Raw genomic sequence first — 18169 nt, forward strand, 5'->3', positions numbered from 1 at the left:
TAGAAGTTAGTGGTAGTAGTTACTAGTAGTGGTTACTGGTAGAAGTTAGTGGTAGTATTTACTGGTAGAAGTTACTGGTAGAAGTTAGTGGTAGTAGTTACTGGTAGGGGTTACTGGTAGGGGTTAGTTGTAGTAGTTACTGGTAGTAGTTACTGGTAGAAGTTAGTGGTAGTAGTTACTAGTAGTGGTTACTGGTAGAAGTTAGTGGTAGTATTTACTGGTAGTGGTTACTGGTAGAAGTTAGTGGTAGTAGTTACTGGTAGTGGTTACTGGTAGAAGTTAGTGGTAGTAGTTACTAGTAGTAGGTACTGGTAGAAGTTAGTGGTAGTAGTTACTGGTAGGGGTTACTGGTAGAAGTTAGTGGTAGTAGTTACTGGTAGGGGTTACTGGTAGGGGTTAGTGGTAGTAGTTACTGGTAGTAGTTACTGGTAGAAGTTAGTGGTAGTAGTTACTAGTAGTGGTTACTGGTAGAAGTTAGTGGTAGTGGTTACTGGTAGAAGTTAGTGGTAATAGTTACTAGTAGTAGTTACTGGTAGAAGTTACTAGTAGTAGTTACTGGTAGTAGTTACTACTAGTAGTTACTGGTAGTAGTTGCTGGTAGTAGTTGCTGGTAGTAGTTACTGGTAGTAGTTACTGGTAGTAGTTATTAGTAGTAGTAGTAACTGGTAGTAGTTACTGGTAGTAGTTACTAGTAGTAGTAGTTACTGGTAGTAGTAGTTACTGGTAGTAGTTACTAGTAGTATTTACTGGTAGTAGTTACTAGTAGTAGTTACTAGTAGTAGTTACTCGTAGTAGTTACTGGTAGTAGTTACTGGTAGTAGTTATTAGTAGTAGTAGTAACTGGTAGTACTTACTGGTGGTAGTAGTAGTAACTGGTAGTAGTTACTGGTAGTAGTAGTTACTGGTAGTAGTTACTAGTAGTAGTTACTGGTAGTAGTTACTGGTAGTAGTAGTTACTGGTAGTAGTTACTAGTAGTAGTTACTGGTAGTAGTTACTGGGAGTAGTTACTAGTAGTAGTAGTAACTGGTAGTAGTTACTAGTAGTAGTAGTTACTGGTAGTAGTTACTAGTAGTAGTTACTGGTAGTAGTTACTAGTAGTAGTAGTTACTGGTAGTAGTAGTTACTGGTAGTAGTTACTAATAGTAGTTACTGGGAGTAGTTACTAGTAGTAGTTACTGGGAGTAGTTACTAGTAGTAGTAGTAACTGGTAGTAGTAGTTACTGGTAGTAGTTACTAATAGTAGTTACTGGGAGTAGTTACTAGTAGTAGTTACTGGTAGTAGTTACTGGTAGTAGTAGTTACTGGTAGTAGTTACTAGTAGTAGTTACTGGTAGTAGTTACTGGGAGTAGTTACTAGTAGTAGTAGTAACTGGTAGTAGTTACTAGTAGTAGTAGTTACTGGTAGTAGTTACTAGTAGTAGTTACTGGTAGTAGTTACTAGTAGTAGTTACTGGTAGTAGTTACTAGTAGTAGTAGTTACTGGTAGTAGTTACTAGTAGTAGTTACTGGTAGTAGTTACTAGTAGTAGTAGTTACTGGTAGTAGTAGTTACTGGTAGTAGTTACTAATAGTAGTTACTGGGAGTAGTTACTAGTAGTAGTTACTGGGAGTAGTTACTAGTAGTAGTAGTAACTGGTAGTAGTTATTGATACTCCTTGTGTTGTTACTGTTTCTTTCAACGCCCCGCCCCTCCGTTGCCGTCAGGTCATGTCACGTGACAGACTCGTCCCGTTACCGAACGCACCCACAACATCAACAAGGAGACGGCTCCACCGGGCGGTGCTTGTTGTATTCATTACACACAATTCATTTTAATGGTGGCAAATAACAGTGGGAACCGAGGCCGGGACTCGCCGCACCGCACCCGGCGCCGGTCCCCTCCCGGAGCGGCCGCATGTCGGCTGCTTTCCACTAGCGGTTAGCCGGTTAGCTGTTAGCCGTTAGCTCGCTGAGCTTCCCGCCGCGGGAGCGCTGGGAGCGGGCGGCGAACCGTACCTCCACCGCATGCCTCCCACCGGGAAAACACGCCGGTGATCCTGCTGCAGGAGCCGGTGGAAGCCCCGCAGGACCGGAGCCGCTGGCCGGTGGGGAGCAGCAGGCCCGGCTGGGGAGCAGCAGCAGGCCCGGCTGGGGAGCAGCAGCAGGCCCGGCAGGGGAGCAGCAGGCCCGGCAGGGGAGCAGCAGGCCCGGCAGGGGAGCAGCAGGCCCGGCTGGGGAGCAGCAGGCCCGGCTGGGCAGCAGCAGGCCCGGCAGGGGAGCAGCAGGCCCGGCAGGGGAGCAGCAGGCCCGGCAGGGGAGCAGCAGGCCGGGAGGAGGAGCGCCCCAACAGGAAGCCAAGAACAACAATGGAAGCCGGCATGAACTCGCTGGCTCATCTCGCTGAAAACTCGTATAAAAGTGAGTGTGGTGCAGAGCGGTGATGGAACAGAAAGTACATTTTCATTCACACGGTACCAGTGTCCTGGTGAGGATGGTGCATTTTAGCGTTGTCCCCCATTGAGCTGCTTCGGGGATATGAAATCTGATCTTATCTGATCTGATCTTACACACAGAATAGTTTGCCAAAATCTGATCGGTCCTAAATAAACAGGTACACAAATATGCAGTTAAATGAAGAGTCAGTGGCAGTGTGCTTCCTGGTGTTGACAGTGGTCTTGGTGATTATAAACGTAGAAGACATCATGTGCCTTCTCCGTGTCTGTCCAGGATGAATGAATCTGAATACCATCATACCATAATAACCTGTTCCCTGTGATGTACAGTGACCGAGGAGGACGTGAAGAGGCTGATCGAGTTCCGAGCGTCCAATGAGGCTCTGTTCACAGGGAAGAGGAATTCTGCCAAAATCGCCTGGAAGTAGGTCCGGTTCTTCAGCTCCAGGACTGTGTTGTAAACCCATTGGTGTGTTTACACTCTGTACGTGTGTCTGCTCTTTCAGTACTATATTAAAAGGCCTGGGGCTCCAAGGGAAGCTGACCGCTGACCAAATTGCCAAAAAATGGGACAATCTGCGCACTAAATACAAGGTAATCGGGTGAATCATGTGGTTGTAATCATCAGTAGATGTTATTTTGCATGTTGTTTTTCCTACCTGAAGCTATACTTGAGCCCTTTAGTTACTGAGTGTTAACTGCCACTCTGGGCCGAACACTAACAGTGTTTTGGTCGGGCCGGTGTGTTCCAGGACCTGAAGCAGCCCTACCAGGGGCAGGACAGCCTGGGGGCCACGGTGGACTCCTGGCCCTGGTTCCACATCATGGATGAGGCCATGCAGGGCCGGCTCTACAACAGCAGCCTGGTTCTGAGCCCAGAGCCCGCTGGAAACCACATCCCGGCGCCGGCCTCCCTACCGGGCGGCCAGCACGCAGAGCACACGGACATCCTGGAGTTCCTGATCAAGACGGAGATGGAGGAGACGGTGGCAGCAGAGAGCGCAGGGGGCGATGGGACCGTTCCATGCGAGACGTCCTGCTCCGAGGCCGTCCCCATGGGTTGGAGGAGGATGTCCGAATGCACCTATAAGAGTAGGCTTTCTGATATAGAACACTATAGGGATATATTTAGAATATAATCTGAAGGATTTTAACATGCTATCAAATAATTTTTATTATCCCCTTAAATGTATCATGTCATGTACATCACATCAAAGTATATGATGATGTAAAGTATGATAGCAGATCAAATCTAGTTTTTCAAATACAACTTCCTGTAACATTTTAGCTGATTGACTCCAACCTCTTATTCATTTAAATATAATTATGTGTCCTGATATGACGGCGCCACGATCCGATCCCACTGGTGAATGTTGAATCAGTTAGCATCTCCCCCCCCGGTTTCCAGCCGGTGCAGAGTTCATCATAAGATGAGATGAGATGAGATAAGATATAGATATTAATTAATCTAACATTAATCTGCTTCCTCTGTCTCAGTGTCGGAGCCGGAGACAGAGAGGATGATCAAGCTGCGAGCTGCCAACGAGGCGCTCTTCACGGGCAGGAAGCATTCTGCCAAGCCAGCCTGGAGGTGGGCGCCACTGGATTTACATGTGTGTGTGTGTGTGTGTGTGTGTGTGTGTGTGTGTGTGTGTGTGTGTGTGTGTGTGTGTGTGTGTGTGTGTGTGTGTGTGTGTGTGTGTGTGTGTGTGTGTGTGTGTGTGTGTGTGTGTACAGTATGTGTATTATATATGTATGTATATATGTGTGCATATATGCATATATATGTGACCCACCGCAGCAAAACCCACATTGTCGCACATTTCTAAAATCGCCACGAGCCGCCAAATAAGTTGGAAAAAAGCTGAAAATTCAATTTTTACTGATTATTTTTTTGTGTTCCTTTGTGGGGTTGTTTTTTTTATCTCAACGTATTTTCCAAACCGAGTTTGATTTATAAATAGTGGATAAATGTTAAACCATGGAGTTCTTCTTCTTCTTCTTCTTAAATATTCCCGTTAGTTGACATGGGGCAACACAGTTCACTTACAGAGAGGCTGAACAGCGCTGAACAATGCAGATTGATGGTTTCCTTTAAAGCAAGCGTCCAGGTGAAGATCATTCCTCCATATTCCTTGTGATGTGAAGTCACAATGTGAAACCGTTTTGATAGAATTCAACCTTTATATCTTACGTGTTTTACAACCACACCTGGAGTCATTGTTGTGTAGGCGGCGTAACACGCAAATAAGAAAAGCTGTCGTCCCTTCTGTAAAGAAGACACTGAGCCCTTGAAAACTTTGAGGGTGATTATCTCATCAACACAGTTTGCCACACCCTTGTCATTAACAAACTGTTGCTTTAAAAATATATTTGCTTGATTCACACAAGTGACACCTTTTTTGAAGCTCTGATTCTCACTTTCAAATGACGTGGAAAAAAAAAAAAGTTAAACGGCACCAAATGTACCTCAAATCTGCGGTGTGTGTGTGTGTGTGTGTGTGTGTGTGTGTGTGTGTGTGTGTGTGTGTGTGTGTGTGTGTGTGTGTGTGTGTGTGTGTGTGTGTGTGTGTGTGTGTGTGTGTGTGTGTGTGTGTGTGTGTACACACACAATATATATACAGTACCAGCCACTCAGAATGGCCGCCCCCAGCCAGCTGCCAGCCGGATATATTCAGTCATTCCATTTAGATAAGCGGGGACCTGTCACTCGCCTATTGTGGACCAGCTGGCCATTCTAGGTGGCTGCATCCTTTTTGTATATACAGTGGGGCAAAAAAGTATTTAGTCAGCCACCAATTGTGCAAGTTCGCCCACTTAAAAAGATGAGAGAGGCCTGTAATTTTCATCATAGGTTCACTTCGACTATGAGAGACAGAATGGGGGGAAAGAATCCAGGAAATCACATTGTAGGATTTTTAATGAATTAATTGGTAAATTCCTCTGTAAAATAAGTATTTGGTCACCTACAAACAAGCAAGATTTCTGGCTTTCACAGACCTGGCACCTGTTTGAACTCGTTATCAGTATAAAAGAGACCTGTCCACAACCTCAAACAGTCACACTCCAAACTCCACTATGGCCAAGACCAAAGAGCTGTCAAAGGACACCAGAAACAAAATTGTAGACCTGCACCAGGCTGGGAAGACTGAATCTGCAATAGGTAAGCAGCTTGTTGTGAAGAAATCAACTGTGGGAGCAATTATTAGAAAATTGAAGACATGCAAGACCACTGATAATCTCCCTCCATCTGGGGCTCCACGCAAGATCTCACCCGTGGGGTCAAAATGATCACAAGAACGGTGAGCAAACATCCCAGAACCACACGGGGGGACCTAGTGAATGACCTGTAGAGAGCTGGGACCAAAGTAACAAAGGCTACCATCAGTAACACACTACGCCGCCAGGGACTCAAATCCTGCAGTGCCAGACGTGTCCCCCTGCTTAAGCCAGTACATGTCCAGGACCGTCTGAAGTTTGCTAGAGAGCATTTGGATGATCCAGAAGAGGATTGGGAGAATGTCATATGGTCAGATGAAACCAAAATAGAACCTTTTGGTAAAAACTCAACTTGTTGTGTTTGGAGGAGAAAGAAAGCTGAGTTGCATCCAAAGAACACCATACCTACTGTGAAGCATGGGGGTGGAAACATCATGCTTTGGGGCTGTTTTTCTGCAAAGGGACCAGGACGATTGATCCGTGTAAAGGAAAGAATGAATGGGGCCATGTATCGTGAGATTTTGAGTGAAAACCTCCTTCCATCAGCAAGGGCATTGAAGATGAAACGTGGCTGGGTCTTTCAGCATGACAATGATCCCAAACACGCCGCCCGGGCAACGAAGGAGTGGCTTCGTAAGAAGCATTTCAAGGTCCTGGAGTGGCCTAGCCAGTCTCCAGATCTCAACCCCATAGAAAATCTTTGGAGGGAGTTGAAAGTCCCTGTTGCCCAGCGACAGCCCCAAAACATCACTGCTCAGAGGAGATCTGCATGGAGGAATGGGCCAAAATACCAGCAACAGTGTGTGAAAACCTTGTGAAGACTTACAGAAAACGTTTGACCTCTGTCATTGCAAGCAAAGGGTATATAACAAAGTATTGAGATGAACTTTTGTTATTGACCAAAAGCTTATTTTCCACCATAATTTGCAAATAAATTATTTAAAAATCAAACAATGCGATTTTCTGCATTTTCTTTCTCATTTTGTCTCTCGTAGTTGAGGTATAACTATGATGAAAATAACAGGCCTCTCTCATCTTTTTAAGTGGGAGAACTTGCACAATTGGTGGCTGACTAAATACTTTTTTGCCCCCCTGTATGTAGAACTCATTCAGTTCTGAATACATTTTGCTGGAGTTTAGCATAGTAACAGTGCATTTCTTTTCATGACATACCGTATTTCCTCAAATAATGACCAGGGCCTTTATTTACCTCAACTGCAGAGGGTACCAGGCCTTTATTGGAAGCAGGTTTATATTGAAGGCAGGCTTTTATATCTAATTCCCTGTTTCATAAGTATATTTGATCATATTTTATTGTGATGCCTCCTTGTTTTCTTAACTGCTCCTGTTTGTCATGTTAAATTTTTCTGACCGCATTATGCCGTTAATACAAACACAACACTTCCCATATCCCTTTTAAATGAAAACCATAGGACATAGTGCATGCAACAACAGCAGGAATAAAGGACGACAAAGCAAAGTGGATCTGAATGAGTGAGTCAAGGTTTAAACGCAATTGTGTCGGTTTGAACCCTGTAAAACATACCGGGTACATTTATTGGAAAGCATATTCTCTTAAGACAAATATTAACAGTAGATAACTACCAATAATTGCATTTTTAAGTGTATTCTTAAAAGTTAACGTATCATCAATGCTATATAAATCTACACATACGATCATTTCCAGTATGTGAAGTATGAACAGTCAGGTAGCGGAGGGTGAATAGCCCAGCTGTCACAACATAAAAACAGAACAAATGTGAGGTACTCAGATATGAACATCAATAGCCATTCTGATTTACAGCATAGTCAAATATCTAATAACGATCATTATATTCAGCTGCAGGCAAATTCTGAACTGAAAATAAATAGGACATTGCCTAAAACATCATCACAGCTCACGTTGATAAATGATTGTCCTCCTGCCCCAAGTCGTCGTCCTCACCATTGTCATTGCCCCCCTCACCATCAAGAACAACATGTTCCTTGTTAAAAAGCTGCTCTTCTTGGGGCTGTCTCTCCCTGGAGCAGAGGATGACATCGTTCATCAGTTCCCATCAGTTTTCACAGACTGTCCACAAACTCTGAAAGACTTTCTCATCAGCTCCTTGTCGTAGTTTTTCCGGGGCTGTAACCACCCAGTCCACGAGCGGGCGGCGGGCTGGGCTTTCAAGTCACCTCCTGCTGTGTATTCCTTTTCTGCGTCCCCAGCCATCCACTGATCGTAGGCATCACATCGGGGGCTGGGATATAGTTAGTGCAGCCTCCTGGGATCACTGCTGTTGTGATGTTGTAATCACACTTCAGGTCATCTTTGGTGATGTGGCAGTGGTCCCACACAAGGAACAGCACGGTGAAGTTGACTTTCCCCTCCACGGACTGTAGCCAATCGATTTAAAGTGTTGACCACGCCCCCGGAATTTATTAGAGGCTCGGTTTTTATTTGACTACCGGTTTATATTTGAGTGAATACGGTATAAACATGTTATTAAGTGTGACAATCCTAATTTTCTTAAAAATATATATATTGTGCCATTAGAAAACATTGTTTGAAAGCCCTAGTTTGAGGTTTTGGCCTACAGCCCTAAAATGTCGACGTTTGGCTTTTTTTTATACATTGAGTTTATTTGTCACTAAGAACAATTAGTAACTAGTCAACGGTTAAAAGGTAAGATATGTTGTTTTACACTTGTTTTTTAACTCCAGTTCTTCTCTGGAATTAAGTGTTGTTCTGCCCTGACCCGACGTTCTGCTTCAGGGCCATTCTGTACGAGCTCAGTCTTCAGGGGAAAGTCACCACGGAGCAGCTGGCCAAGAAGTGGGACAACCTGAAGAGGAGGTATAAGGTAGTAATGTAGCATCACTGTCCTACTACCCTGAAGGGATGGAGCTGGAGTCTGTAGTGTCTACTGGAGTCCAACTAGTCTCTCCTATCTAGTGTCTAGTGCTGGAGTCTATTGGAGTCTACCTAGTGTCTACTATCTAGTGTCTAGTACTGGAGTCTATCTAGTGTCTACTATCTAGTGTCTAGTACTGGAGTCTACCTAGTGTCTACTATCTAGTGTCTAGTACTGGAGTCTATCTAGTGTCTACTATCTAGTGTCTAGTACTGGAGTCTGCCTAGTGTCTACTATCTAGTGTCTAGTACTGGAGTCTGCTTAGTGTCTACTACCTAGTGTCTAGTGCTGGAGTCTATTGGAGTCTACCTAGTGTCTACTATCTAGTGTCTAGTACTGGTGTCTACTGGAGTCCATCTAGTGTCAACTATCAAGTGTCTTGTACTGGAGTCTACCTTGTGTCTAATATCTAGTGTCTAGTACTGTAGTCTATCTAGTGTCTACTATCTAGCGTCTATTGGTGTCTATCTAGTGTCTAGTATCTAGTGTCTACTGGAGTCAAACTAGTGTCTACTATCTAGTGTCTAGTACTGGAGTCTACCTAGTGTCTACTAAATAGTGTCTAGTACTGGAGTCTGCCTAGTGTCTACTATCTAGTGTCTAGTACTGGAGTCTACCTAGTGTCTACTAAATAGTGTCTACTGGTGTCCATCTAGTGTCTACTAAATTGTGTCTACTGGTGTCCATCTAGTGTCTACTAAATAGTGTCTAGTGCTGGAGTCTATTGGAGTCTACCTAGTGTCTACTATCTAGTATCTAGTACTGGAGTCTATCTAATGTCTATTGGAATCTGTCTCGTGTCTACTATCTAGTGTCTACTGGAGTTTATCTAATGTCTATTGGGAGTGTATATCTAGTGGCTACTATCTAGTATCTACTGGAGTCTCTCTAGTGTCTACTGAATTCCATCTGGTGTCTACTGTCTAGTCTCTAGTACTGGAGTTTATCTAGTTTCTACTGGAATCCATCTAGTGTCTAGTGTCTAGTACTGGAGTCTACCTAGTGTCTGCTATCTACTGTCTATTGGTGTCTATCTAGTGTCTACTGCAGTCCGTCTAGTGTCTACTATCTAGTGTCAAGTACTGGAGTCTACCTAGTGTCTACTATCTAGTATCTAGTACTAGAGTCTATCTAATGTCTATTGGAATCTATCTTGTGTCTACTATCTAGTGTCTACCAAAGTTGATCTAGTGTCTATTGGGAGTATATCTAGTGTCTACTGGATTCCATCTGGTGTCTACTATCTAGTCTCTAGTACTGGAATCCATCTAGTGTCTACTGTCTAGTGTCTATTGGTGTCTATCTAGTGTCTACTATCTAGTGTCCACTGGAGACAAACTAGTGCCTACTATCAAGTGTCTAGTACTGGAATCTACCTAGTATCTACTATCTAGTGTCTACTAGTCAAGTTAAGTCACACTTTATTTATAGAGTGCATTTCATACCAGGGCAACACAATGCGCTTTACAAAGAAATACAAAAAATCAGAAGCCCCAGCCCGGTCATTACAAAAGAATGCCCCTAAAACAACAGCAACAACAAAAGCAGCAACAAAGACAACAAAAAACAACAATAAAAGCGACTCCAACCACAGTGGCAGCAACAGAAAGGAGTCTAGAGTCTATCTAGTGTCTAACAGAGTCCATCTAGTGTCTACTGGAGTCTACCTGGTGTCAACTATCTAGTGTCTACTATCTAGTGTCTTGTACTGGAGTCTATCTAGTGTCTAATATCTAGTGTCTATTGGTTTCTATCTAGTGTCTACTATCTCATATCTACTGGAGTCCAACTAGTGTCTACTATCAAGTGTCTAGTACTGGAGTCTATCTAGTGTCTACTATCTAGTGTTTACTGGAGTCAATCTAGTGTCGACTGGAGTCGATCTAGTGTCTACTATCTAGTGTCTATTGGTGTCTATCTAGTGTCTACTATCTCATATCTACTGGAGTCCAACTAGTGTTTACTACCAAGTGTCTAGTACTGGAGTCTATCTAGTGTCTACTATCTAGTGTTTACTGGAGTCGATCTAGTGTCTACTGGAGTCTATCTAGTGTCTACTATCTAGTGTCTACTGGAGTCCAACTAGTGTCTACTATCAAGTGTCTAGTACTGGAGTCTATCAGGTGTCTACTATCTAGTGTTTACTGGAGTCGATCTAGTGTCTACTGGAGTCTATCTAGTGTCTACTATCTAGTGTCTACTGGAGTCCAACTAGTGTCTACTATCAAGTGTCTAGTACTGGAGTCTATCAGGTGTCTACTATCTAGTGTTTACTGGAGTCCGTCTAGTGTCTACTGGAGTCTTATCTAGTGTCTACTATCTAGTGTCTACTGGAGTCCAACTAGTGTCTACTATCAAGTGTCTAGAACTGGAGTCTATCTAATGTCTACTGGAGTCCATCTAGTGTCTATCTAGTGTCTAGTACTGAAGTCTATCTAAAGTCTATTGGAATATATCTCATGTCTACTATCTAGTATCTACTGGAGTTTATCTACTGTCTATTGGGAGTATATCTAGTGTCTACTATCTAGTATCTACGGGAGTTTATCTAGGGTCTACTATCTAGTGTATACTGGAGTCTCTCTAGTGTCTACTGAAGTCCATCTGGTGTCTACTATCTAGTGTCTAGTACTGGAGTTTATCTAGTGGCTACTATCTAGTATGAAGCATCGCTAGGAACAGGAAACACAGTGTTCTTGGTGACACTCACTAGCAGCCTAGAGAAACTGCTTTGTTTATCACCGGTTGCCATGACGTTCGTACAGGGCTTCTACCAGAAAAGTATGGGCTGTCCCTGTTATGTATGGTACTGTTTTTTTGTTTCGTTCAATAAGGCACTTCAGTAAAATCAAACACATCTAAAATAAATACATGAATAGATCTGGGCCAATTTTTTTTTATTATTCTCAGTTTTATTATTAAAAATAAATAGATTGGTGTTATTGTAGAGTTTTGTCCTTCATTACTTTTCACATGTTAACAAATAACTGACAGTTTGTATGAACCCGACGTTATCTGTAGTGAAAACCTTTAAGTCCAACCTCTTTTATCTGATTGGATAAGCGACCATCATTATTTATTGACGGGCACCGCTGCTGATTGGCTCTCGACGTCAAGGCAAGTCGCACTGATCGCATGCGATGGCGCCTCACGCGGAGGATTTCAAACGGCGCGCTCTAAACCATGATGTTTAGTGAAGGTACATGTGGTGGTTTCAGAGGGCGGATATCACAATCACAGAACGTACCAAAATGAGGCACTGAAATCTGCGTTGGGATCTGGTCCGGTCGATACCGATCGTATAGGAACCGGTGCCATAGTGGCACCAGGTGCACAACCCAACGGGATGTTTTGATTCAGAGTGCACGGAGAGCACGGCCTCCTCAGAGAGAGAGAATCAATGCGCTTCACGCGTCAATGTTGATATTTTGATTTAAAAAAACAAAAAACTACAAGAACCTTAAAAATACATTCACAAAAAAATGCCAATGCTTAGGCCCGGCAGGGGGTCAGCGCTTCACTGGGGGAAACCCTGAACTAAGCATACACATATGTCGAGTTTGGAGACACGTTGAGGTGGAGCAGGAAGTGGAACTGCTGGAGGAGTTTCAGCCTCACGGTGCATTTCACCGACAACTGGCCGATTCAAAGTGTTATTATTGGATAGTTAAGCTTAGTTATTGAGATGCTTTCTGAAAACAGCATGTTTTTGGGAGATGGTCAGTGAACTGTTTGTCCCGCCCTCCTCTTCCTCACCAGGAGCTGAAGTTTCCAGCCCGCGGGGCGGAGAGCAACCCCAACTCCTGGCCGTGGTTCTACCGCATGAACGATGCCATGGAGGGACGCTTCTCCGCCTGCGGCCCCGTGCTCACGCCCATTGTTGAGGACGGAGACGAGGACAGCGAGCCCTCGTCCCCCGTGGCCAAGAAGAGATGCCGTCGCAGCACGCCACGAGTAAGGGGAGGTGGCGGAGGTGGCGGAGGAGGCGGCGGCGGTGGCGGAGGAGGTGGCGGAGGAAGCATGTCAGAGTTTCTGACAGAGTCTGAGATGGATCTACTGGTGGAGAATGACGACAAGAACACAGAACTCCACAGGATGTCAGAACTCACCTACAAATGTGAGAGAAATGCTTCTACTGATTGTGAGAGAGAGAGAGAGAGAGAGAGAGAGAGAGAGAGAGAGAGAGAGAGAGAGAGAGAGAGAGAGAGAGAGAGAGAGAGAGAGAGAGAGAGAGAGAGAGAGAGAGAGAGAGAGAGAGAGAGAGAGAGAGAGAGAGAGAGAGAGAGAGAGATCATTTGTCCTTCACCACCAGTGACGGAGGACGACACCCGTCGACTGATTGAACTCCGAGCTGCTAACGAGGCGTTGTTCACTGGGAGGAGGAACACAGCCAAACCAGCCTGGAGGTAAGACAGCCTGTCTCACTGCTCTGAGGGTTAGACAGCCTGTTTCATCCTGCTGTTCCGCCATGTGCCTGCAGGGGGATTGTGAAGGAGATGGGTCTTAGCGGGAAGATCACCGCGGACCAGGTTGCCAAGAAGTGGGACAACCTGAAGACCAAGTTCAAGGTGAGGAGGAGCCGCGGCGCGGTGGCCGTCCCGGTGTTGTCTGGTCGTCGTCCAGGTGATGTCTGGTCGTCGTCCAGGTGATGTCTGGTCGTCGTCCAGGTGATGTCTGGTCGTCGTCCAGGTGATCAGCTGGTTGTGTCCCTGTGCAGGAGCTGAAGTTCCCTCCCCGCGGCGTGGAGGTCCAGAGCAGCCCCTCGTCCTGGCCCTGGTTCCAGCTGATGAGTGACGCCCTGGAGGGCCGCCTGGTGGAGCGGGCGGCCCGTGTGGCCCCGGTGTGGACCAGCGAGGAGGACGTGGTGTTTGACAGAGACTGTCTCCTGGCCGACCGGGGCGGCATGGCGGAGCTGGAGGACGGGCTGGGCAGCGGGGAGGGCGACGGGAACGTCACCTATATCGACGCCAGCGGGGAGGAGTGTTCCACGCCCACAGAGTTCTCCTACAAGAGTAAGAACCAGCAGGCGGTGCTGTGGGCGTCCTGCACCTTTCCCATTTTGCTGTTTCCATGACAACCGAGCCGAAGTACTGTTTTCGTTCCTGGTCCGGTCCACTTGGGTGGAGCTAAGCGACGGCTGGCAGCGTATTTTATCTGCTCTTTCCTCCGTCTTCTCTTGTTGTACCGCTCAGTCTCATCTGCTCTTTCTGCATTTTTTTTAATGGCTGACATTAATATAAAACCCCAAAAAAACAGAACTTCCCCTTCGTCCTCGTTTCTGTCGGGGATTGGCGCCCCCTAACACTTTTACATTTGGGTTCATCTGGTGGCAGTTTGATGATGTCATAAAACACACAGGGATCAATGATTGTAACTAAAAAGTTCAGCGTTAAATTTAATATCTGTTAGAAAGAGGAAGTAGCCTCCTCACTGCTGCACATCTGTCTTCATCCGTAAATGCTGTGTGTTTGTGTGTGTGTGTTTGTGTGTGTGTGTGTGTGTGTGTGTGTGTGTGTGTGTGTGTGTGTGTGTGTCAGTGACAGAGCAGGACACGCGGCGGCTGATCAAACTTCGAGCTGCTAACGAGTCTCTCTTCACGGGGAAGAGGAACGCTGCCAAGGCTGCCTGGAAGTAGGACTCCTCCTCCTCCCCTCGTCACCATTTTAGCGATTTTATGGTAAAGGTTGTAGCGCTGATGCGAGGCTGTGTGTTTCAGGGCCATCCTGAAGGAGCTGGGGCTTCTGGGAAGAGTCTCCACCTACCAGATGTCAAAAAAGTGGGACAATCTGAAGAGGAGATACAAGGTAGAACATCATACCGATACTAATCAGAGGTCAGAGGTCAGAGGAGATACAAGGTAGAACATCATACTGATACTAATCAGAGGTCAGAGGAGATACAAGGTAGAACATCATACTGATACTAATCAGAGGTCAGAGGTCAGAGGAGATACAAGGTAGAACATCATACTGATACTAATCAGAGGTCAGAGGAGATACAAGGTAGAACATCATACTGATACTAATCAGAGGTCAGAGGAGATACAAGGTAGAACATCATACTGATACTAATCAGAGTTTCATCTCAACGTGTCCTGGAAGATTCATTTCCTGGACAAACGGGAGAAATTCCAGTTAAATATTACCTGTGTTTATTGAGCTTAAAAACACTTGATAGGCAGGTTATATAAAGAATGACATCATCAAGGCATGTATATTTATACTATTATTTATTGAATACAGGTACTACTTACTGAATGACCTGTTTAACCAGCTCTCTGACCAGTCTGTATTGTACACTGTGTACCATACCAAGCACCTCATCACCCTTATATACTACACTATATCAACTATATATATATATATATATATATACTATATATAATATATATACTATATATACACACTATATGTACTATATAAACTATATATATACTATATATAATATATATACTATATATACACACTATATATACTATATAAACTATATATATATACTATATATACTATATATAATATATATACTATATATACACACTATATGTACTATATAAACTATATATATATACTATATATAATATATATACTATATATACACACTATAAATACTATATATACACACTATATATACTATATAAACTATATATAATATATATACTATATACACTATATATTACATTACATTACATTACATTGATCAGACGCTTTTATCCAAAGCGACTTACAATTGTTCAAACACCGACGGACGCAGCCATCAGGAGCAATGAGGGGTTAAGTGTCTTGCTCAAGGACACTACAGCATGCTAGCAGGAGGAGCCTGGGATCCAACCAGCAACCTTTAGATTACTAGACCACCAGCTCTACCTCCTGAGCTACCATCCCCATATCTATATATCTATATATATACGATAGATACTATATACACTATATAGATAGTACAGTATATACAGTATAGTGTTTATATAGTATACTATATATATACACTACATAAAGTTGTTAGTATGGATCCTCTGTGCTCCTTCAGTAGACTATTCAGCCGCCCCCTCCCCTGCAGGACCTCAAGTACCCTCCAGTGGGGATGGAGACCACAGGGGACAGCGCCGGCTCCTGGCCGTGGTTCCACCTGATGAACGAGGCCATGGAGGGCCGGCTGGCGGCCAGCGCCCCCCTCCTCAGCCCCCTCACCCAGGACGACGAGCAGCACCCCGATCCCCCCGTCCGGCACAGACCCCGCCCCTCGGCCCAGGACCGGCTGGCCCCGCCCGCCTCCGCCACCGCCGCCGCCCACTATGGGCCGCAGGACGCGTACGTGGGGCTGCAGGACCAGCGGCTGGGCGGCGGGGGTCTGGAGAGAGAGTGGGATATGGTGGAGAGAGAGAGGGAGGCGGTGGAGAGAGAGAGGGAGGCGGTGGAGATGGACAGGGAGGCCTTGGAGAGAGACAGGTCGGCGGTGGAGCGAGACAGGTCGGCGGTGGAGCGAGACAGGTCGGCGGTCCAGGCCGAGCGGCTCTGGCTGGAGAGGGAGAGATCGGTGATGGAGCAGGAGCGGGCGGGACTGAGCCGCGAGCGGGAAGTTCTGGAGAACCAGAGAGCCATGATCCTGAACTCTGTGGGACACGGCGGACACCTCAGCTCCCTGGGGCTGTAGACAGACAGACGGACAGACAGACAGAGAAACATGTGTGTCTATACGTACAGGTCCATCCTCCCGTGCTGGGACTCTGGCTCAGTGTGGTCGGTTCGGAGCCGCCCGGATGAAGAACGCACCGGAAGATTTGAACGACTAACTGATCAAATGCTAACAATTAAATAATGTCCATAAACTGAACATCTTGGCCTGATTTTATTGAACAGAAATAAGAAATATCCATTTAGAACAATGACTGCGTCTCAATAATAGATTATTAATAATAATAATGATCATTCATAGAGGTGGTGCTGAGTTTAATCATGGAGCGAAATATCTTAAACCCTAGACGACCCCAATGATTGTTTTTTTTCCTTTATTTTTTTGACCTGACGTGTTTTAAACACACCTTTTTTTTTGCAAATGACTCCTTTTGGCAGATTAGCATGTTGTCATGACGACGCTACAAACTACGCTCGCGGGTGTAGTTTTGGTAGTACTATACTTCACCAGATATGCGACTTCACTAATCACATTACATTTAGAATCGGTCAGAGCAAATGTGTAGTTCAAATTTAAACTTGGTTTGGAGGGTGGTGGTGTCGAACACTTAAAAAGATTTGTAAAACAAAAAGTCAATCATAATAGAAAGGGAAAAATAAACTATACAGAAAGTATTTTATGCTTTTATTTTAAAGTGACAAAATATCCAACACACTTTGCTCTCTAATGTCGTGGCTTTACAATGATGGTTGGTCAGTGAGGACTGGACGGCTGGAATGAGGAGACAGTGGCCGACGGGTTATAAAGTCTGTGGTGACCTTTTGATGGGAATAGTATGAATTACTTGGCTATGCTGGCATGTGTCACAAAAATGTACAATAGTGTAAAAGCTGAACATTGATTTGTTTGACATTCAACAAAGATTAACATGTTCGGGAAATTCTGGGGAACGTTGCGTGTCCCTGCACGTAAACACAGAAAAACACAGAGAACAAGCTGACACTGGTATGGGACTAAATACATTTAAACTATGATGTATTTACCTTTATCAAACATTTAGGTATCAATTATTACATTTCCTTTCACAAGTATCTATAATTGTATTTTCTATCAGTAGTACTTTTCCATGCAGAATAGGTAAATATGACCTTATACACCAATGTGGATGTGTCTGGTGACTCATCATCATTAGACAAAGTTTTTCATCAACAGTTTCATACATTTCAAACTCTTCCGATGCCACTTTTCACTATTCTTCCATTCCAGTCCCTACTCCTGCAACAGCCATTTCTTCCAGTGCTCCCACATGTGGGCCCCTGTGGTGTCGGTCCACTGAGTGCAGGCGTCCCTGTACCCTCCTCCCCGGCTCGGAACAGGTTCGGTCCCAGAGCCTCGATGTGGTCGCTGCTTCTTCTGATCTCTTTGTTCAGCTGCACAAGGAGGTTTCTGTCTTGATTCGACAGTTTGTTGGAGAAGTTGATGATCGGAACCAAGACCCTGGCCCGGGGGAACCTCCTCCTGTCAGTTAGTCGGTCTATTAGAAAGGAATTTTCTACTTTTTATTTTATTTTATTTTTGTACTTTTTCCTAGGACTTATTGTGTGCTATCACCGGGTGCGTTGCATTACATTTCACTGCATATATGTATGGAAGTATGTATATGTATGTGACAAATAAAAATCTTGAATCTTGAATCTTGAATCTTGAATCCTGGCCTCGGACCGCATATGCCGCAGCTCCGCCGTGGCACCTGCGATCGAACAGTTCTTGCTAAAAATACCGAACGACAGAACGACCTTCTCCACGGTGAGCGCTGTCTTGGTCCGGAGCTGGAGCAGGAGGGCGGCATGCTGGAGGGTCGCCCCCGGGAAGCAGGCCACCTGGACCAGGTCGTTGTGGATCCGGGGCAGAATGCTGGTGTTGGTGTCCCCGAGGATGAGGTAGGGCCGCTCAGCACGGACGCCCCATTCCTTGACCTTCTTCCTGAAGTGT

General features: G+C 44.9%; 1 protein-coding gene across 2 annotated transcripts; it reads left to right on the forward strand.

Annotated features, from left to right (window-relative positions):
• The first annotated feature begins 1785 nt into the window (after positions 1 to 1785).
• Positions 1786 to 16355, forward strand: LOC307231214 (uncharacterized protein). Of its 2 annotated transcripts, none has more exons than XM_080001818.1 (13): positions 1786 to 2397; positions 2763 to 2856; positions 2939 to 3026; positions 3158 to 3524; positions 3930 to 4023; positions 8410 to 8497; positions 12308 to 12665; positions 12861 to 12954; positions 13029 to 13116; positions 13266 to 13560; positions 14086 to 14179; positions 14265 to 14352; positions 15602 to 16355. In XM_080001818.1, exons 1-13 carry the CDS (start codon positions 2346 to 2348, stop codon positions 16193 to 16195), a joined length of 2394 nt encoding a protein of 797 aa, XP_079857944.1. In that variant the 5' UTR covers positions 1786 to 2345; the 3' UTR covers positions 16196 to 16355. The 2 variants fall into 2 exon arrangements, with proteins under 2 accessions (XP_079857944.1, XP_079857945.1); XM_080001819.1 differs by having other exon boundaries at positions 3185 to 3524.
• Positions 16356 to 18169: the final 1814 nt, after the last annotated feature.

Source organism: Zeus faber (genome assembly GCF_960531495.2).
Source record: "Zeus faber genome assembly, chromosome: 6".
Taxonomy (NCBI): domain Eukaryota; kingdom Metazoa; phylum Chordata; class Actinopteri; order Zeiformes; family Zeidae; genus Zeus; species Zeus faber.